The 23,198-nt window shown below is 34.7% G+C and overlaps 1 protein-coding gene across 2 annotated transcripts in view; it reads left to right on the forward strand.

The window, feature by feature from the left end:
* The first annotated feature begins 1,187 nt into the window (after positions 1-1,187).
* Positions 1,188-23,198, forward strand: part of LOC113039686 (desmoglein-2-like) — a 29,605-nt gene continuing 7,594 nt past the window's right edge. For both annotated transcript variants that reach the window (XM_026197706.1, XM_026197714.1), the window contains exons 1-12: positions 1,188-1,318; positions 2,255-2,397; positions 3,626-3,748; positions 3,952-4,107; positions 5,686-5,824; positions 15,767-15,927; positions 16,946-17,080; positions 17,282-17,464; positions 20,843-21,105; positions 21,193-21,335; positions 22,129-22,338; positions 22,558-22,779. In XM_026197706.1, coding sequence (XP_026053491.1) covers positions 2,350-2,397; positions 3,626-3,748; positions 3,952-4,107; positions 5,686-5,824; positions 15,767-15,927; positions 16,946-17,080; positions 17,282-17,464; positions 20,843-21,105; positions 21,193-21,335; positions 22,129-22,338; positions 22,558-22,779 — 1,783 coding nt within the window. In that variant the 5' untranslated portion in view covers positions 1,188-1,318; positions 2,255-2,349. The remainder of the gene's footprint in view (positions 1,319-2,254; positions 2,398-3,625; positions 3,749-3,951; positions 4,108-5,685; positions 5,825-15,766; positions 15,928-16,945; positions 17,081-17,281; positions 17,465-20,842; positions 21,106-21,192; positions 21,336-22,128; positions 22,339-22,557; positions 22,780-23,198) is intronic.

Raw genomic sequence — 23,198 nt, forward strand, 5'->3', positions numbered from 1 at the left:
AGAATTGAGTTAACTACCATCTACACTATGCTCTATATGTATGTATACTGTAGAATCCTAAAGTCACACAAATGAATAACCCTGTTACTCTGTGAGTCAGTTTTACAGTAAATCGTCTCCGCATGTTTCATACAGGTGCCACAAATGTGTATGAACTGCTTGCACATAAAGCTGCAATTATGAAGAAATGTTACAAGCAATGTGATTTCATTTCTTGCGATTACAGCGTTATCTTAAAAAAATGCAACTTTATATCTCACAATTATTTCTTATTTAAAAATTCACAACTTATTATTATTTTGTACTTTGAAGTGGAAACTGCTAATGTTAAAGCTCTTGTATGTTCAGTTATTCTGGGAGCAAGAACCCCCATAAGGAACCATACCGCCAAAGATAAATTGTGTTCAATAAACTCAGGTAAACTTGCCAAAGTGGTTCCTGTCTGAAATATATACAGGTGCTGGTATAAAATTAGAATATCATCAAAAAGTTTATTTATTTCACTAATTCCATTCAAAAAGTGAAACTTGTATATTATATTTATTCATTACACACAGACTGATATATTTCAGATGTTTCTTTTAATTTTGATGACTATAAATGACTAACTAAACTAAACTAAAAACTAAGGAAAATCCCAAATTCAGTATCTCAGAAAATTAGAATATTACTTCAGACCAATACAAAGAAAGGATTTTTAGAAATCTTGGCCAACTGAAAAGTATGAACATGAAATAAGATATCATGGTCCTAGTTGTAAAAAAAAAAAAAAAAAAAAAAAAAAAAACAAAGATAATTGGAGTACATTTACAAGAAAACACTATTTTCAGTTCAACTTGTAACTTTGTGTGTGTGTGTGTGTGTGTGTGTGTGTGTGTGATTATTTGTGAAATTTAGCAAACTCTAAAAATAGTTTGAAAGCAAGTCCAAAGTAACTTTGATGTAACACTCACAAATAATTGAAATATACAAAATAAATAAAATCTGGGAAAATGGCATCGCTCTTCTTCTCAAACCACAACACACCCATGTGACCAGCTTCTAAACCCGTCCGAGTTTTCTGTCTTTGACAGTGACGAGAGTGAACTGGCTTCTCATGCACTGACTCATGTCACAGTCATGCAGAGAGACTAAAGGGTCAACATATTTCCAAGCCGAGTTCCCACCTTTCCACAGAACACAGCTGTTCATGACTACTGTCTGATCATTATCATGCGATCGCTCTGCTGTCGTCTCATCCGCTCTGCTGCATTCCCTTTACTAAAACCTCTGGATTCATGAAGCCCTTAACTGACTAGGATCGGTCTGTTCAGTGAAGGTTTAGTATTCAATCTGTTATCTGCATGAACAAACACTGGGGAAATGATAATTTTAAGTCTGTGTGAGTTAATTTTCAATTTCATATTTGCAATATAATTCAGAATGTCAAGGACAGACAAATTCTTTGAGTTGGCATGCAGTCCATTTTGTAAAAAATAAAATAAAAATAAAGTAAAAAAAATAAAAAAAAATAAAAAAGCAAATCATAGATTTTTTTTATTTATTTTTTTTGGAAAGATCTAAAAAAATTTTTTTACGAAAATGTTAATATAATATTCTTATATGGCCATAAAAATGCAGTTTTTTAAGTATTTAAAATATGAGACTTTATGATGACTGTAGTAGAATGACAAATAAAGATAAATTATTACATTTTCTCTATAATATTTTATAGCATAAAATAATATTTATAGCATATATATAATATTTTATAGCATATCAAAATCGTTCTGAGCCCAAACTTTTGACTTGTTGTGTGTGTGTGTGTGTGTGTGTGTGTGTGTGTGTGTGTGTGTGTGTGTGTGTGTGTGTGTGTAAAAGTCCTTGAAGTTTAAAATAAGTTTCAAATCAGTGCTGCATAAAAATGTGTTATGTGAATGTTTACTTGTGAACATTACATGAACATTCCATTTTATATTTTATGGGAATGCTACTTTTGAATATTCTCCGAGGATTCTAAATAAAAACAAACATCAGCAAAGCCAGATAACTGACTGAATGTTCTATTAAAACACTAAACAAATAACGTCTATTCATAACTTTAAGAGAACCTTGCCAGAACGTTAGCGAGCCTTCTGAGAAAGTCCATTGTTAGATGATAATGCATTAAAATCAAGAGAAGACAATGCATTTTTTTTATTCAAATACTAATCAAATATTTCAAATTTCTAGCATGCTATTGTTTAGAATCATTATGGTTTTGTGTTGTCATCAGTGTTGCCAGTGTGTGTGTGCTGAAGCCCCGCCCACCACTGACCGCTCTTCAGTCCGCGTCAAAGCAGCGCGCGTCAGCAGCAGCAGCGGCGCGTCATGGCGAACATCTGCGGCACTTCACTCTTCATCGCGCTGATTCTGACGGTGAGAGAAATACTGCATAGTGTCCAGTGTCTATGTCACTCGAATATAATCTTAACTCTTCTGTCTGCATCCTCAAAGTTTCGTTTCTTTCATTTGAGATGTGTAACAATGTATCCCTACAGCTGGGTTTCAATTCGATTCAACTTTATTTGTATAGCGCTTTACGATACAAATCATTACAAAGCAACTTTACAGAAAAATTACGTTTCTTCTATATTTAGTAGTGGCTTATAAGTGGTGATCAGTTTATGTGCAAATGACAGGATTTTTCAGAAAAATTAATACAAGACATAATCAACCAGACGATGAATATTATTAGCAACAATGTGTAAATCCTAGTTAAAACAGAGAAACAAATAGAGACGTAATTAGCATAGTTGCTGTTCCAACAAATGAAAACCCTAAAGACAAAGAATAAGAAAGCACATTTGATCAGATTCTGCAGTCACAAATTATGAGATGCATTATTCAAATGCTTGGTGAAAGAGATGTGTTTTTGTCCATACCCAATGTTGGGCTGAAACAATCCAGCATTTTATTTTTTTAAGTATGTGTATAAATAATTATATTATTTTATATGACTTGCGTGTATAAACTGCGGTTTTCCTTTAATCTTCTCAGCCAAGATTAAGTGTGTGTGTGTGCCAGAGGAAGAGAGCATATGGGAGGGGAATTATAATTATTTTTATGAAACACAAGCTTTATTAACACTGCTATTCTTTGTTGTGCTTATTTTAAAATCTGATTCTTTCACATTTCATGGGTGGCTTTATTTTCACCTTCACAAACAGTGTATCGTCTTTAAAAAAGTTTTTTCACAAAGCGTACTTCTTTACAAGAAGACAAAAGAATCTTCCGAGAGCATGCTTGCGATGAAATGTAAAATGGGATTTATAGTAAATATCATCTTGTGCACAGGATATTTGTATTTTGCATGATGCAATCGAGTTTTTATTTAATTTTATTTATCAGAATCAGAATCAAAATACAAGGAATGTTTTGTTTTGGTGACAGTAAACGAAGACAATAACAACACACAGATCATAAAAAAACAAGGGGTAAAAATACACATATGTGTGAAACAGACAAAATAAATAACAAAATTAGACAACATTTGTATGTACAGGAGTAGAGATGTTTTATGTTTTTTTTTTAAGTATTATTTAATTGTGTGTATTTTATAGTTTCTCACATTATATGGTGAACTTGTGTTTTTGTGTTTGTGTAGATCCTGAACACTTCAGCATCTGAAGGACAACAGAGCAAAATCATACAGAAGAGAAATTGGATTATCCCAGCACACAAACTGATGGAAAATAAAAATTACATGGATCAGGAATCTGTAGCCAAAGTAAGATCTTCATTATTATTTTTCATTAATTTTTTCCGCAGTGTTTCTTGGGGATTTTTTTTATTAACAGTAGTTTTCCAAACATGATGTTTTGATGAATGGTTGCATTGTAAATTAAATTGAGCATCAGAAATTAAATGGGTAAAAACCAATGCCCTTCCATGAATGATCAGTTACAATGACTATGATGGATTTGTTTTCAGATCCGTTCAGATGAGGAGACCAAGACGAGGATACATTATTCACTGACTGGATCGGGTGCTGACCAGCCACCCGTCAACTTGTTCACCGTTGATAGAAACACCGGCTTGGTCAAGATCCACGGAGTCTTGGACAGAGAGAAAACTCCTGTTTATTACGTGAGCAGCCCTCTCATCTCTTACACACGATTATAAACATGTACTGCGTGGGTGTCTGAATGACCAGATCAGTAAATGCAGCGCAGCTCATACTAAAAAACAAAAACAGTGTCTCATCAATGGATGCACTGCAGTGAATGGGTGCCGTCAGAATGAGAGTCCAAACAGCTGATAAAAACATCACAATAATCCACAGCACTCCAGTCCATCAGTGAACATCTGGAGAAGACAGAAGATGAAACAAATCCAGCATTAAGGCGTTTTAACTGCAAACCATTGCTTCCGGCTAAAATACAAGTCTATAATCCATAACTACACTTCCTCCGGTGAAAAAGTGCATCTCCTGTTGTTTCTCACATCAGAATCCAGCCACATATTTGTTTAGAGCGGTTTTGGCTTGTAAACCGATCTTGATCAGTGCAGATTTCTCACCTGATTCAGATCAGACCACTTTTTCACCAGAGGAAGCGTTATTATGGGCTTGTATTTTAGCTGGAAGCAATGGTTTAACGTTAAAAATGTTTTAATGCTGGATTTGTTTCTTACAAACACACAGCTTTTGTCTTCTCCAGATGTACTGGAGTGCTGTGGATTATTGTGATGTATTTATCAGCTGTTTGGACTCTCATTCTGACGGCACCCATTCACTGCAGAGCATATACGTTGCTGAGCAAGTGATGAAATGATAAATATTTTTTGTTAGTTTAAGCTGTGAGAAAAATTTGCTTATCATCTGCACAGATCAGGTTTGCATGAACATGAGTCATCACTAGACAACTAATAACTTAACTTTAAAAAGAGTGTAGCGAGCTAATATGAATGAATAGAATGAGTTTGTGCTTGTTGATGAGCGTTCACATGCTTCGACCGAGCCGAAAACCAGCGTCTCGTGAGTCGCACAGAGGATTTCTGACATGGTTAATATGAAAAGACAGGGTTTCGTGATATTTGCTTATTCTCACTTATCAGGAGTACTTTTCTTCTCATTTTGGTTCAGTTGAACGGGTGTTTCATGTACTATTTTAGAAAACAGGAAAAGGAGAAAATGAAGGGATGTGAGAAGGAATTATAAATGTCATAAAATACATGAAATAGCCTAATACATATTTAAATCTATACTGTGAGTGATCTTTTCTACTGAAATGGCTGGTGACATAAAAAGTTAATGGTGAGAATATATCCAATTTACATTTTTGTTACCGTAAACATGAAGTATTTAACAGCAGGGGTGTGACGAGAGTTCATGCCACGAGATCTTGTGATATTACAACGTGACCATTTTCTCGTCGAGTGTGACGGGGAAATTAGCATAACGAGATACCACCGCTGTGTTTACATTACTGGCTCCACTGCCATTATGCTTTTTTATAGAGATAAATAAACAAAAGAAATTCAGCTGTAATGAATTTTGCCACTGATGATTTCTTAAAATGGTGTAATAATTGTGTGTAATAAAAATGCATCATAATTGTGTCTCGTCTCGTGAGCTAAGTGTCTCTTCAAACGCCTAAAAAAGAAGTTTCCATTGAATTAAACTTATGAATTTGATTAGTGAAATGTCTGGTGGTTTTCCTGCAGCTTCGAGGGGTGGCCACGTTTCTGGACGGCGGAAAGGCTGAGACTGATATTGATTTGAAAATCGTGGTGGAGGATGAGAACGATAATGCTCCTGTGTTTAACCTGACAACCGGATCTGTGAATGAGCGGAGCGCAAGAGGTACTGCAATCATACTTCATGCTTGAGATGATCAAGTCTTTCTTCACAGTGTTTGTAGTGTTATATAGCTGAATTAGCTTATTAAATGAACAGTTGCATTTCTTTAGTAGTGGCTAAGCTACCCAGGCTCATGGGAAATACATGTCTCTACCTACATTTCTGCAAAACCCAAAAAACATAACTACAAATCGCTGCAGTTTCCATTTGAAAAGAAGATATATATATAAATATATATTTATATATATATATATATATATATATATATATATATATATATAAAACAATCCAGGAATGATTAAGGCTGCCTTCGATTAAGGATTTTTCTGGTCGACTAGAAGTTGTTCATGTGAAGCATTAGTTGATGAATTGCACGTTTATTAACAAACATTTAAATCATTATAATGAGCCTTTTATTGCATACATAGCCTAATAAGAGGTCAAGTACATGCATACAGCTTGCCACAGTGCACTGGCAGAAGTAAATTAAATTAAATTAAATTAAATTTACACATTTAGCAGACGCTTTTATCCAAAGCGACTTACAGTGCATTCAGGCTATCAGTTTTTACCTATCATTAGAAGTAATGATTATGAATGTTTCAGAGAAAAACAGTAAGGAGACTGCATTGATATTTTAATAATTTGTTAAACTAGTGCTTTTTTTGTTTTCGGATTAAGAGATGAAGTTGGCGACACTGACTGCTGTATTCATATTTCATATGGATTACATAATCTGATTATTTGTTTTCCATTTGAATTGGTTCACTTGAAAGTACACATTTTACTCTCTGTGGATATATGTTTAATGTCTGTAAGGCAAAGATATACACTGAGTTTCGAGTTCACAGAGACCCGAGACGGCAGAAAGCACATTCAATTTGCTTTATTTTACAAAAGCACGGTATTGTGAGTGCAGACAAATATGCGTAGAGTCTTGAAAGTTGTACTGTAGTAATCCTATCTGTATGACCAAAACTTTAAGAGCAAGTGAGCTACTGTTCCTACACAGAAACTCAAATAACACACATTTCTGTTGGTTAACATTAGATTGAGCGGCCATGTAAAGTTGCTAATACTTACATATTTCAGATGATATGCCATATTTGAGAGGTCGATGAATGATAGTTGAGCATTTGGATGTCCTGCCCCTCGATGTACTGTATTAACAAAGACTAGCCGTTAACGATCTGTCAGTTTCGGACTCTGTGACTTCGCCTGGATTTATTTTTTATTTCGACTAATAAAATTTTTGTTGACCAAGTCTTCTGGTCGACTAACGATTAGTTGACTATTAGGGGGCAGCATTAGATTTAACCACAAAGTTCAACATATTGACATAAAATGATAACTGCAAACTGTGTTACACTGCCTGAAGTCAATCACAGAACTCTTTTGTGTTTTAGATGTATTTTGTGTGTTTTTTCAAAGCATTCGTGCTGAAAACCAATGCTTCAATGCAGTCATTTTGCCGCTCAGTGGGCGGAAACACAGTCACTCCGTTCTTTCATCACAAGTCCGTTCTTTGCATTCTTAGAATTGATAAACCGCAACTAATCTTTTAACGTGAAACTAGGTGTGTGTGAGAAAAATAAGACTTGCATAATACTGAGTAGGAATTTTGGACCATTCATTAACTAACAAGAAACAATGATTAATATTGGTGAGTAGGGCCCTATGAAATCGGTTTCCCCACCATGCAAATTCTAGAAAAAACTTTCCAAATTCATTTTTTTTTTTTATTCTGGATTCCATAATTTTTTAGTTTTAATCCAGATTATTAATCAATAAACACTATTAGTAGGAGGAGTAGGAGTATCATTACATCAAGTAATATATACTGTATTCCTGTCACAGTTTCTTCAAATTAAACAACTTTTCTTTGACGAGTATCTATGAAGACCTTTAAGTTCCTGTTTGTGTATGATATTAAGATATTTTATTTCTCAAAAGAAATGGTAAAATGCTCATGAAGAACTATGTATATATAATTAAATGATAGTACCATACCATAACATACTATATTAAAACCATTGCACAAAACAGACAATCAATGACTAACGATGACTGTCAAATATAAAGGTGCTAATTATATAATGCATTCTATTAAATAATAATTAAAAAAGTGGCATGTAGTGAACTATTCTTTACTACAGATTTGTAGAAGGTGGCCAAATTGCCCAAGACAAAACATATTCTGGGTGCTGGGATGCCAAGACCAGTTTATTTTAGTTTTGCGTTCATTTAAATTCAGAAAAATGTGTAACATGCAAGATTTAACTTCATGTAAACACCTCATCAGCTAATTATCTTCTTTTCCCAAAGGCAAAGCACACCTGAGCGTCATCTGCATCGCAATGAAAAGATAATCCATGCTTATAAAATACAGAACCTAAGGGCAGCATATGTCATAAAAACATTGTAAAAACATGTCAAATAAATTGAGAAAGGAAGGATTCAAGTGTCATTCCCCAATAATCCCAATAATCCAATGTCTCTTCTAGACAAGAGACAAGAATATCATGATCAATGGTTTTAAATGCAGAGCTTCCTAAATCAATCAAAATCAAAATATAATTTAAAACCTTTCTGTGCAATGATTTGCTTTTAACCATGACTGAAATGTTTCAGTTTCAATTTTGAATTTGAACTATACAAATGTGCAATTGGCTAATTTGGCTTAAAGGGCAATTTCTAGCATTTTGGACAAAACTGGTAATTTAGAAATAGGTCAGTAATTAGATAAAACACTTGGATCCACTTTTTTCTTTTCTTTTTTCAGAAGGAGCTGTCCAATAGCATCCTTAAAGCTTACTGGAAATACTGGTGTTTTAAAATTTCAAAGTCAGTATAATGGGACCAACAATATCAAAATCTGCTTAACTAATCTAACCAAAGGGTCGTATGAACCAGGTACAATATGCCACCTGATATCATCAATTAATAATTAAAACTGTTGAACAAAACATTAGAATAACCTCTGTGTTTCAAGAGTATATAATTGAAACAGTTTCTCTTAGCTGTCTTAAATACTCACGTAATATGTCACATTACACCTGTAATGTTATCATATTTTAGACTAATTTCTCCTAGTTTGCATAATTCATTTTAAAGTGATGATCATGTTTACCCACTAGTTATGACTAGTTTATGTTCTATCTGACTTTCAATCCGGTTTTAGAAAAAGGCATAGTACAACATCTGCAGCTCTTAAGGTTTTAAATGACTTAATTGAATCCATAGAAAAAAAGCAGCATTGTGCAGCCCTTTTTATTGACCTTTCTAATGCTTTTGATACAGTGGACCACACAGTGCTTAAGCACAGACTGTGGAGGGCTGGGCTTTCTGAACAAACTGTAAGTTGGTTTGTTAATTACCTTACAGACAGAACTCAGTGTGTGCAGGGGGAGGAAATACCTCTAGCGATCTCAAAATAACAAAAGGCGTGCCACAGGGATCAGTGCTGGGTCCAATGCTTTTCATTCTATATATAAATGACATAAATCATAACATTGAAAGGAAATTTTCATTTTTATGCAGATGACACTGTACTGTATTGCTCAGCACCTACAGCAGTCCAGGCCCTCTCCCAATTACAATTTGATTTTAATATGCTCCAAAAAACATTTATGATCTGAAACTTGTTTTAAATGTTGAAAAAAAACAAAAGTAATGTTTTTTCAAATTCAAAGTCTAAATTAAATCTGCCTTCAATCATCACTTCTCAGGGTAAGAAGATTGAATATGTTTCTAAATACAAATATCTCTGTATTTTAATAGATGAATCTCTTTCTTTTACTTCTCATATTCAGCAGCTGGCAAAAGATTAAAACTTAAACTCGGGTTTTATTTTAGAATCAAATCCTGTCTCTCAGTCGAATCTAAAAATGGAACAAGTTACAGAAACTTGAAACTTAATAAGCTTGTCTCATTGGTTACTTTTAAGAGGATATTAAAAATCTATTTTTCAAGAGTGTCCTGGCCAAGATAGGCAGCAGTACAACCATACACACCACGCAGAATACACAATAACATAAGACAACTAAAATAGCAGATACAACAACCACAAATCCTTAGCATATCATGCAGAACAACTACAGCCAGATGTGGCTGCTTCCAAGTCAGTTAATCTCAACAAGCCCTTTCCTGGTTAAATAAAGGTTAAAAAATATTTAAAAAAATGACTCAAGTGTTACCAAATCCTTCAGAAGAAACTGGGGTTGCACTTTATTTTACAGTACGTGTACTAACATGTATTTATAGTGTACTTACAGTGTATTTATCCAAGAAAGTTCTGGTAATACAAGGTAACTACATGGGGTAGGGTTAGTACCTAGTTATTACATAGTTATTGTAATTACTATAATAAATACATAGTATGTACATGAGCAACAGGACTGTAAAATAAAGTGCTACCAAACTGGTAATCATGTTGAACACAGACAATACATGGTAACTCTCTAGTACTGACTAGAGTTCCTGTAAGCTTTTTAGGTTTGCGTAGTAATTTCCTTAGAATTTGGGATGGCTGCTGACGAGAAATGTAACAATAATGTGAAGCTCACCACAATCATAAGTCTACTATTATTGGATTAAGTAAGTGGTTAAATGATAAAGAAGTGGCTAAAATGTTAAAGTGTATTTAACCTGTTGTAGTTCTAAATTAGTTTCACCTTAATTGTGTAACTGTATAGTTTCTCAGTTTTCTAGCTAATAGTGAACTATCGCATTCAACTGTGTGATATTATTTTCTAATGCCTAATTAACTAATAATTACACATTTCTTGTTAGTAAATAGTATTTACTAGAATATTAGTATTGTTTTACTCATTTGTTCATTTAGTTATTCATTAATGATGGAACAGTATTATGTAGTTTCAGTTCAGTCATGTTAAGTATTTAAACCAGGGTAAAATCAAGAGTTTTATTAATTGTCTTGTTGTATAAACCGAGCTGATCCTAAAGTTGAGTTTGTGGACCGTTCTTCAAACATTTTTCAGTAAAATGTCTTAATTTTTTAATTTGATTTAAAAGGCGGCGAACCTGTCAAACCCGTAAGTCCACCCTCATTTCCTTTTATTTGTTTCACTTCTGGAGAATTTGTATTCATAGTGGTTCACTTACTTTCTCCAGCCTTTACTGTAAATGATCACTTAATGTCTTGCAAAAAAATGGTAAAGTACAAGTTTTTGGTTATTCTGGTTTTTTTAGATTAGAGGTCTGCATCGGAGCCTGTACCAATCTCAATGATCCATATCCATATCTGAATACAACTGGAATAGGGCAAGGCTTTTCCCAGAAGTCCGTACAATTACTTGAGAAAACTATATGTCTTTGGTTTTACAGCTTATCTTTTCTCTTCATATTTATCACTGAGCAAATATGCTTTGTATAATTGTTAAAATAATATTTCTCATTATGATTATTGACATTGCTTTGAGGTGTAATACTGTTGTGCTTCAGGTGACCCAGTTATTTATTTATTTTACTCACTTTCACACACATACTGTAACTCACAACTCACAAACACAGCAACTGGCAATACAAAATCTGCTCTACTCTTGTCTCTAATAATATCCACAATACGGTATACAAGTCAGGCTGATCAGGGCAGATATTAAAGTTCATCTTTGTGCTCCATCTGTCCAGGTTTCATAAACATGTCACCATATTTTCTGCATTAGCGTTGTGTCTGTGTTAACAGTTTTAGCAGTTTTAGCTCTTTCATGGATGTTGTCTTTGTGAAGTTCTTTTGAAGTTCTGTGGTCGGTTTTGTTCAAACAGGTTCTTCAAGGTGAATATTTAGGTTTCCGCCTACTATTCTCCTTTGCTGATAAACTCTTGCCATGCATTTTTTATGAAGTCGTAATCGTAAAGAGTGTTGGTTTTAAAACACCATACAACTGGGGTGTGAAGGTCATAGATGTTTTTGCTAAATGCTTTAATGATTTGTCATTTTTTGACATTTTGTTGTTTTGGACAACAATGAAAACATGAATAAAAGTTCTATTCTAATTACTCATTGTGCATATTAATTAATCTAATTAATTGCAAATTAATCACATACATTTTGGCTGATAAGTTTCTCTACAAAAGATAATTTAAAATCATGGTGGTGTTAACAGAGAAAAGCATTGATTAGGCATGACCAAAAGTACCTTTAAACTTTTAATTCGAGTGCGAGCCTGTTGGTTGCACCAGCTTAATTTTGCTCAGAACTTGATATTCCTGACACTGATCTTATCGATAAACCATTATTTTTGTTGACATGACAAACAGACGAGATGCGAAACTCACTCAAGTCAAGTCGAGTTGAGCTTTATTGTCTTTCCGCTGCATGTGTGGACGGACACACAGTGGAAGGAAACGTCATGCCTCACAGGACCATGGTGCTACATAAAACAATTTAGTAAAAGAGTATAAACCTATACACAACTAACCTACTGACAGATTTTGACTATAAATATACGATATATACATGTTTACCTATACACAAACTAAAAAATACAAACTATATGAATGCTTCATATAGTACTGTACATGTGCAAAGGGAAACATGATAAGTCAAGCACAGGCACACTCACCTGTGTGTAGTACACTTCAAATCGCAAACAAAACAAAAAAAGAGAGAGAGTTTCAGACAGTTTTTCTGAGATGTGTTAAGGTTGGGGCTGTTGGAGATATTATCCAGGCACTCACCGGCCACTTTATTAGATACACCTGTTCTATTGCTTGGTAACACTATTGCTAATCAGCCAATCACATGGCAGAAACTCAATTTATTTAGTCATGTAGATGTGGTGAAGACGACTTGCTGAAGTTTAAACCGAGCATCAGAATGGAGAAGAAAGGGGATTTAAGTGACTTTGAATGTGGAATGGTTGTTTGTGCCAGATGGGCTTGTCTGAGTATTTCATAAACTGCTGATGTACTGGGATTTTCATGCACAACCATCTCTAGGTTGTGTTTACAGAGAATGGTCCAAAAAAGAGGAAATATCCAGTGAGCGGCAGTTGTGTGGACGAAAATGCCTTGTTGATGTAAGAGGTCAGAGGTCAGAGGAGAATGGGCAGACTGGTTAGAGATGATAGAAAGACAACAGTAACTAATAACCACTCGTTACAGCCAAGGTATGCAGAATACCATCTCTGAACCGTGAAACAGATGAGCTACAGCAGCAGAAGATCACACCGGGTGCCGCTCCTGTCAGTTAGGAGCAGGAAACAGAGGCTACAGTTCACACTTCCTCACCGAAACTGGACAATAGAAGATTGGAAAAACATTGCCTTGTCTGATGAGTCTCGATTTCTGCTGTGACATTCAGATGGTAGGGTCAGAATTTGGTGTAAAGAACATGAAAGCATGGATCCATCCTGCCTTGTCTCAATGGTTCAGGCTGGTGATGGTGTAATGGTGTGGGGGATATTTTCTTAGCACACTTTGGGTCCCTTAGTACCAATTGAGCATCGTTCAAACGTCGCAGACGACCTGAGTATTGTTGCTGACCATGCTGACCCTTTATGACTACAGTGTACCCGTCTTCTGATGGTTACTTCCAGCAGGATAACGCACCATGTCACAAAGCTCAAATCATCTCAGTCTGGTTTCTTGAACATGACTTTGAGTTCACTTTACTCAAACGGCCTCCACAGTCACCAGATCTCAATCCAACAGAGCAGCTTTGGGATGTGCTGGAACGGGAGATTCACATCATGGATCCACAGCCGACAAATCTGCAGCAACTGAGTGATGTTATCATGTCAATATGGACCAAAATCTCTGTGCAAAATTTTTTAAAAAAGCATTATTTATTAGTGAATTATTAGTGAATTTTGTTTCACTTCACACCTGAGGTGTACAAGTTCAGATCACTGAGGCCAGTTACAAAAAGACATTTAAAACCTGTGTACATTAAAAAGAAAACAAGTTGAAAAGATTGAATCCAGTATAGCAAAATTAGAAATGTATAAGCTATTTTGTGACCAGGAGCACAACACGTGTAATAAGGTGGGGGGGGGGGAATCAATGTGACGACAATAACTTGCATTCTCTGGAAAAAGACAATCATCTCTGAGTCAAAACACAACAGTTAAACAGAAGCACATCAGATCCTGCTGATGTTCAACAATAATTGCATTTATAAACATGTATTTACAAAACAATGAATAACTGATGTTCGAGGTTGTAAAGGCAGGAATCGTCATGCTTTGGGCATGTAAGGACAGTCACACAGATAAAGCCCACATTTTCATGCTCTGATGGCACTTTCATTCTAACGCTCTTTTCACAACGGATGCATAAGCAGAGCGTATAAGAGCATTCCAATCCACTGCTTGATCCAGTCTGGTTGAATCAAGGGTCCAACACTTTAAACCACGTTGAGAAGTGGTCTATAATGCATTTGACTACATTGCAATAGTTTACAGTCCTGTCAATTAACCACTACTTAAAATAAGGATTTCACTATTTAGCTCTAAAAACCCATCCTTGAGAAACACATACGTACGTTTTTACAAGACGTACACGGATCATATCTGAAGTTCAGTTATTATGTCCAGTTTCCTAGTCATGTTTGGGCTCAGATTAAAATAGACCTATATTTAAGCTGCAGTTGCTCCACACATTATTTTCTTTCCGCACAGTAATAGATTACATATTGCATGATGCATGCAGTCACGAAACCAGCGACCGTCCTGTTGAAATCTGATCGCAGGTTAGTGCTGCGTGCAAGCGCTGATGTGTCAAAACAAACAGCATATTAGGAATTTAAGTCTACTGAAATAATTATTTTGCAAGCAACATATCAATTATAAATATTTCATTATATTTTAATATGTTTTGTCAGTCACAGATTTAGTGTGTAGTGGTCTTTTCACCGTGTCTTATGAGTGTAGAAATGTGGAGCACTTTTAATAAAATGTAAATTTGTCCCCTGTGCTTTTTCACTGGACAAGTGAGTTAACTTAAAGGATTTCATATGGCAATGTGTGTGTATAAATATAGTCTAAAAAAATCAAAGAGACTATAATACAGTATGTGACCTGACATGCATGAAAATGTACACATTTTACACTGCTGTTCAAAAGTCTGCTATCAGTAAGATTTTTAATGTGTTTTACAGATGAATCTTTTGTTCATCAAGGCTGCATGTATTTGACCAAAAAAAAAAACAAAGCAAAAAAAAAAAATATATATTATAGCCATTTAAAATAATGGTTTTCTGTTTTAAAATACTTAGCAATGCAAGCAGTTCTGTTTATTAACTGCGAGAGTGCTAAAATGTACAATGTTTTGCTTTAAGTTGCATGTTTAGTCTAGTGTCTAGTCAGTGGTGCCAAAGGCATGTTCAGTTTGATCTCAAACAGATGAAACTAATGCACCAGCGATTTTGTTGATGTGTTGAGGCTCTTTGGAAAATTAAATGTTAGGTGAGTGGCACTTGAAGGTTAATGGTCTGTTGCATCTGAAAATAATACATCTACACTAAAAGTAATGTTAATTAAAAACAAACAAGATAAAAGCGCTTTGCTAAAGCAAACATGCCACTTTAGCTGGCTTTGACAAGTCTTTGACAAGCTCTTTTATTGTGACTTGTACCTGAGCGTTCCACATCAGTGCGGATGAACAAGAAGAGCAAGATTAATACAGACAAAAAAACAGACAAATGGAGCTGTTTATGTGATGTCAAAGTGTATTAAAACCACGCACTGAAGTATAAGTGTTTTGAGGTCCAAACATAGCATTGTGCAATGAAATAAGCCAATAATAATCTCTCCTGTTATCATAATTTATGTGAAAAGGCATAAATATTAGTTATTGTTTGAGTTTTGCATGTAGAGACGTGTTTTTCCAACAAGCTTTTATAATTTATGTATTGAATAGCCTACAGTTAAATGTTTCATGAAGTGTGTTTGTATTTGAGATATGTCGTCCTTAATTTTTCAGACACGTTTGCAATGAAGATCACAGCAACAGATGCAGATCAGGAAGACACTCTGCATTCAAAAATTGCCTACAGCATTGTTAAACAGGATCCCGAAGACATGTTCTACATCGATCGAGAGACCGGTGGGATATACGTCATGTACGACATGCTCGACAGAGAGGTATGCGGTTTAATAAATTCACCTTTAAATTGATGCTGCATTTGCCATTTGTAATTAACATAGCTTGAATCACTTAATGTACAGACTCATTTTTGTTTTATAGTTTATTTCGTAACACTTTATTTTAGGGTCTCGACACTAGTTGCTTATTATCAAGCATTATTTATTATTAGTACTAAATAAGCACATATTAATGGCTTATTCTACATTACTTTATTGTATATCCCTAATCCTACACAGTACCTAAACGTAACAACTACCATAAGAACTATGAATAAGCAGCCAATTAGGAATGTATTTATTGAAAAGTCAAAGTTAATGGTGAATAAGTGTTATATTAATTTCAGCCCTATTTTTTCTTTATTAATTCTTTCAAGAATTGCACGATAAAAGATTGAAAAATTCCCATTTTCTGACATTCTGGACACTGATTTCTTCTCTTTTTCTGGATCATTTTACCACAGACTTGACTGATTGACTGATTGATTGATTGATTGATTGATTGATTGATTGATTGATTGATTGATTTTGTCAGGAAATGCTAAATTAGTTTGCCTCCAATAGTTTGACTCCAATGGAAGTAAGTGAGAGTTTGTTGTAAACAGTTCAAAAGATGTGAAATAAAGTGTGTACGTCATTTTGTTCACCCCCTGTAGCCGTGTGAGGGATTACAGATGCGCGCACTTTATTTCACGTCTTCTGAACCTTTGAACACAAACACCCGCTTTCCTCCATTGAAAAACTTAACTTTGATTTAACTTTAGCTTCAATAAACTCATAATATGCTGCTTATTAATAGTAAGGTAGCTGTTTAGTTTAGGTACTGGGTAGTGTTACAGATCTAAAATATGGTTATACAGAATGCGTTAATATGCATTTTATTAGTACTAATAAATAGCCAATATGCTAGTATTGTAAACAAAAGTTAGAACTGGTCTCTGAATTAAAGTGTTACCAATCCTAACTATACTGCAGATTTACTTCCACCTGTGACTGATTTGTGCTTTTCTCATCTCAGAAACATGACACATACACGTTGATTATTAAAGGGACTGATATGAACGGAGCTGCGAATGGAAATACAGGGACAGGGACAGCGATCATCGAGATTCTTGATGTCAATGACAACATCCCTACTTTGAAGGAAAACTCTGTAAGATTTCATTATACCAAAAAACAAACAAACAATGGACTTAAAAATATTCATTTATAGTTTATTATGAGTTGTTGGGAACATTTTTATGTACATATTTGTAAAACACGTGTATTATATTTGATATTACACATTTAATGGATATGAAATGTTTTGTAAGAAAATAGTCAATTAAGTTTGAAATCGCTTTGTTTGGTTTAGCATGAGTACAGTGTGGAGGAAAACACTCGAAATGTGGAAGTGGTGAGAATTCCAGTGGAGGACGATGATCTATATCCTGAAAATCGGCTGGCCATCTTTACAATCGAGTCAGGAAACGAAGCTGGTTATTTCTCCATAAGCACAGACAACAAGACCAATGAAGGCATCCTGATTCTCAAAAAGGTAGACCGATCAGTCTGTCATTTCTTCGCTTTCGCCTTTACAAACAGTGCTTTGTTTTCTCTTGCACACCTGCTGTCAGGCTGACTGTAGTCTCAGCTGCACCATCTTTCAATAACCTTCAACAGACTGACAGCAATATCCTTCAACAGCGTCTTTGCTAATCCTGCATTACATTCTGACAGATATAAAAAAAACTGTGCAGTATGTTCATAGCAGAAAGTTGTTTTCACACGACTTACAGTGTGTGAGAACAAGAGAGAGTAAAAAGTAAAATAAAAAAGTGTTATATTAGTATCATTGAGATTGTTTTTGTTAATAAACCAAGCTCTGGGTGTCCTGCTCTGCCTTTGAGAAAACGAGAGCTCAGACGGCCGATCTGAAATCTTCTTATGACGTCATAGGGGGAAAGGTTACCCCCCCTTTCTCTGCTTTGCCCGCCAGACATTTACATTTAATTCAGTCGCAATGTCATCACAGGCGTCACAAACAGACTTTTACTTGCACACTTGCCCAAACTGCCGTTATAATCAATGACGCTGTTATGCTGCACAACAAAGCTCTTACTGTATTCATGTCGATATTGTGTTTGCTGTTAGTTGTGGTGAAAGCATTTTGTGAGAGAAAACGCGCTGCAATGACGAGATCACTGCATTCACGCGATAAACAGACTCTGTCTACTCAATGTTCATCACTGCAGCCTTTCATGTAATGGGAAAGATCGAAAAAATAATGCTGTAATCAACACTTCCACAATTTGTTAACCCCGACAGCGGTAATAGTAAAAAGAACATAGTAAAAGTATTTGAGAGGGGTTACAGATGTAATGTGCATTTCGAATGCAAAGATGTCAGCCAATCACAACAGAGTCTCACAGCAGACACGCCCCTTCAAACAGAGCATTCAAGCCATTGGACTAAAATCAGGATATAAAAATGCCTTTTATTGCTAAATTTTAAATGTAAAAGTCTTACTAACAATATAAGTACACCTCAGGAAACATAAAAAAAAAAACCTTGCAAAAAAAGAAAATAATCCACATCATTGGACCTTTAAGTACTTCATTTTTTTTGCACTCTCTGTGTTTTCTCATTAATTCTCTTTTTTATCTTTTATTTCTTCATCTTGTTATTTGTCATTTGCACGTATGTGATTAAGGCTACTAGTTCAATTCAGAAGTAATAAAGCTCTACAAAAGGAAACAATGTTGTTCATTATTCAGCTCGAGACAGTTCAAGGGAAAAGAGTAACAGATCTTATGAGAAAAGACAATTGTTGATTTTTGTTATTTCATGTGTGTAGAAACTAAAGTACATATCTTTCAATTTAATATCTGATTTATTGTCTGCAATGCACACCTGGACCCATTTACAAATTGGATGCTCAGAATCTTAAAATCAGACTGAAATGGTCAGAAATATTTTTGAAAATTAACTTTAGCTGCCGTTTTCTAAAATTAGATAAAGAGTGTTTATAATACCTCCATATTTAACTCCATTAGCATTTTTCTCAGTGCCAGTTACTCAGCTTGTGCAATATTTCAAATATATGTTTATGGGTCCAAATAATCTGCTGGCAAAGGTTCAGTCACTGGACAACAATCTCTGCAAGCTTAGGACACTGGTCTTGTTCCAGCCAAAATAAATCTGCTTCAGAGAAACTTGGGGAGGAACCTGCTGTGGTTCTCCATGCATACTGGGCACATTCTGTCATGTCGTTTTGCTTCCCTGATCAGAAATATCTAATGCTACTGTGTTGACTATTCTGCCTAGAGAGGGGATTCACAGCATCTTTATCACAGCTGTGTACCAGACACTGAAAGAACTCTACGGGTATCTGACCAAGCATGAAACACTACCCTAATTTTTAATTTAAAGATTGTCTGTGTTCATTTGAGGGAAACAACATCACCTTCACAGGAGTTAAAGCGAAATTACATTTTCTCACCCTCCACTTGTTTTAAACCTATGAGTTTGATGAACACTAAAGAATATATTTTGATTAATGTTAGTATCCAAATAGTTGACGTTAGCCATTGACTTTTTTTTTTTACTTTTGACATTTTGGATTTTTGGATTTCAAATTATGAAAGTTAATTCATTCAGTTAATTTTAAATCTGTCTGGGCCATGTGTGTTCAGAATGGTCAGAAATGTACTTTTCCATTAAAGGGCTTTTTGTTTGTTTGTTTTACTTTTTTGCATTTTGTACATTTGAGAAGGCCGTTTTTATCACCACCTTAATAATTGTATCTGTGTTGTCTTTAGTGTCAAATACTGAAATTTAACCAATTACTTCAGTAAGTCAAAATACTTAAAATGCTGCCGATAATGGTTGACAGATTCAGTCTTTAAATGATAGTTTAAAATTGTATCTAATTATACATTTAAAAGCAGCAACTAATATGACTGCAATTATTCTGAGAAAAATCGATAGCTTTTGATATTGTAATAACGCTGTAATAAACTTTTTTTGTGTGTGTTTGCGTTTCGGGAAACGGTTTTTATATATTCTGGCTCTGGCTTCACAAACATGCCAGTCCATGGCATTAGTCTAGTCTAGTCTAGACCTTGTAATCACTGAAGCTATGAAAATAATATTTGATTTACATCGTGTCTGCACTGTGTGGTTTATGATGAGGGAATTCACAAGTTTAATTATTAATGAGTGAATGTGATTTTTTTTTTAGTTTTGAATGATAGATAGATAGATAGATAGATAGATAGATAGATAGATAGATAGATAGATAGATAGATAGATAGATAGATAGATAGACAGATGATAAAAGTCATCAGTTTGTCATGCTGCAGTGGTTCATCAGTCATGTATATCAACTAAATATTTATCCTAGAAGTGTGTGAGTTATGGGGAAAAGCCTAAATATATTTTACAAAGGTTTTTGATACTAACGTAACTCCATAGATCCTTTTACAAAAAGTATTTTGACACCTAATGGTATTCCATATATAATTGGGTCCAAAATGACCCGAACACTAAACTTCTTGTATTTTTTTTATTATTATATGACAATCAGTCTCAGAAATAATTTCAGTTCAGTGTATAGTATCATTATTTCATAAGCAAAGATGTTACTTAATCATAGCAGTGTGTGTTTATATTTAAGGATTAAAAGAAAAACACACCTTTAAATAGAGTGTTGAAAAAAAAGGTCCAAAAAAGGGTAAGAAATTACCATTTATTTCTAAATTATGACTGCCTATGATGTAAACATCTTTATAAATGGACCTCAGAGAACAGGAGTAAATGTGTGTGTGTGTGTGTGTGTGTGTGTGTGTGTGTGTGTGTGTGTGTTTGATACTTCAGATGTTCAGCAGGAAGTCTCCTACATTCCTGTGTTTCACCCTTTGTTTTCTTTTTACAGGAGCTGGACTATGAAGAGCTGAAGGAAATCCGCCTAGAAGTGTCTGTCACTAACCTGGCAGAGTATCACCCTTCAGTCAAAACAGAGAAACAGATGTACATCATCCACATCAGGGTGACCAACCAGCCTGAGGGCCCTCGCTTCAATCCCGCCGTCAAAGTCATCACCATCTCCGAAGAAAGCTCCAGAACTACTTTAAAAGAAGTGATAACAAATTACGCAGCTATAGACAGTGACACGCTATTACCTGCTAAAAACGTGAAGTAAGACTATATAAACTATACAAACATTTTGTAAAATAAAAATATTGTTTTGATCAGATCTTGTAATAACATATTGTTTTATTTTAGGTATGCAAAAGGACAAGATGTTGACAACTGGCTGAATATAAATGAGTTGACGGGTGACATAAAACTCAATAAAATACCAGATTATGAGTCCAAGTTTCTGATCAATGGCACATATTATGCTAAAATAATCTGCATCACTAATGGTAAGTGAGTCTACATTTTAGGAAATGCAGTACTGGTACTAATCTGAATTACATAATCAGATTCCAAAAATGAAGTACTTGTAATTAGATTACATTACATTTTAAAATGCTCAATCAGAATGAGAAACATATTATTTATACAACAGTAGTAAATTATTAATAATTTATATTTTCACCCCAGTTCGTTTTCTTTTAAATCTCTTATTTACACAAGACTAATATTTATGCAAGTTACTAAACAATGCCAATGCATAGCTATGAAAAACTTTGTCTTCATCATATCTTCACTAATTATTAATATCAGAAGTCTGCACAAAAATATTTAAAACCTGGAAGTCTTTTGGCATTTACTAGTGGTCGACCGATATATATTGCCAAGGCCGATATATCGGCCGATATTTGAAATTTTTCATAGGTTTTTCTGCTTGGCCGATGTGTTCAAGGCAATTATTTACATGACAAAAAAAACACTTACATAGATTTTATTTCTCTCTCTCTCTCTCTCTTTCTCTCTCTCTCTCTCTCTCTCTCTCTCTCTTTACAATAATCACATTGAAGTCTGTGTAAATGAGTCAAGTAATCAAAAAATAGTTAGACTACATAGGTGTAATTCAGATTATGTTACTAACTACAGTTTCATCATGTTTATTGTAATCAGTAACAGAGTAATCTACCCAGAACTGATGATTAGAATTTGTAAAGTTTATTATTATGAGCACTTGTAAAAATATATAGTTGTATGTGTTGCAATTGGATTTAAAGTTAAGGTAGGAATATCTCACTTCTGTTACAGATTCTCCGTCTAAAACTGCAACAGGAACCATTGCCATTCAAGTAGAGGACTTTAATGACCACTGTCCTGTGCTGAGCCGTCAGTCTCAAACACTGTGTTATGAGGATCACGTGGTTTATGTCACGGCTGTGGACGAAGATCAGTTCCCCAATAGTTCGCCGTTTGTTTTCAACATAACCACAAATGAATGGAACATCGAACCTCTCAATGGTGATTAATTGTAACTTCTTGTGGCCACATTATATAAACTTGTGGGAATGGCATAGACTGATGAAGCCATTTTATTCCTCTCATTTCGTTTTCTGGGGTCATTTCTTTTACCAACATCTGCTCCAAAGAATTGGGGAACTTGAGACACATCGATATTGAAAGGTCTGAACAGGTCATTCATTGAGCATCATGTCATCTTCTTTAACGTTATATTTTCAGACACTACCGTGATATTCAGATCTCCACAAACCCTGTGGCCTGGCATGTACAATGTGTTTGTGGACGTGAAGGACCAGCAGGGGAAGATCTGTGCTGGTCAGGAACTTCAGATAAACGTCTGCATGTGTAACGCTACTAAAGTTTGCCTGCCCAGAAAAATCGTCTCTACGTTTGGAGCATCTGGTGTTCTTCTGATGCTGCTGGGACTGCTGCTGCTACTCTGTGAGTAAAAACACTGAATCTCTCCCTCGCTTTAAGCATGCGCTGTTTGACAAAATGTCACCCTGGACCACATCAAAACCAAGAAAAGTTCTGAAAGCTGAATAAATATGCTTTCCATTGATGTATGGTTTGTTAGGATAGGGCAATATTTGGCAGAGATACAAAACTATTTGAAAATCTGGAATCTGAGGGTGTAAAAAAAAAATCTAAATATTGAGAAAATTGTCTTTAAAGTTATCCAAATGAAGTTCTTAGCAATGCATATGATGATAATACATTTTTGATATATTTACAGTAGGAAATGTGCAAAATATCTTAACATGATCTTTATTAAATATTCTAATGATTTTTATCATAAAAGAAAAATCAATAATTTTGACCCATACAATATATTTTTGGCTGTTTCTACAAATATACGC

This window comes from Carassius auratus, chromosome 2 (genome assembly GCF_003368295.1).
Source record: "Carassius auratus strain Wakin chromosome 2, ASM336829v1, whole genome shotgun sequence".
NCBI lineage: Eukaryota > Metazoa > Chordata > Actinopteri > Cypriniformes > Cyprinidae > Carassius > Carassius auratus.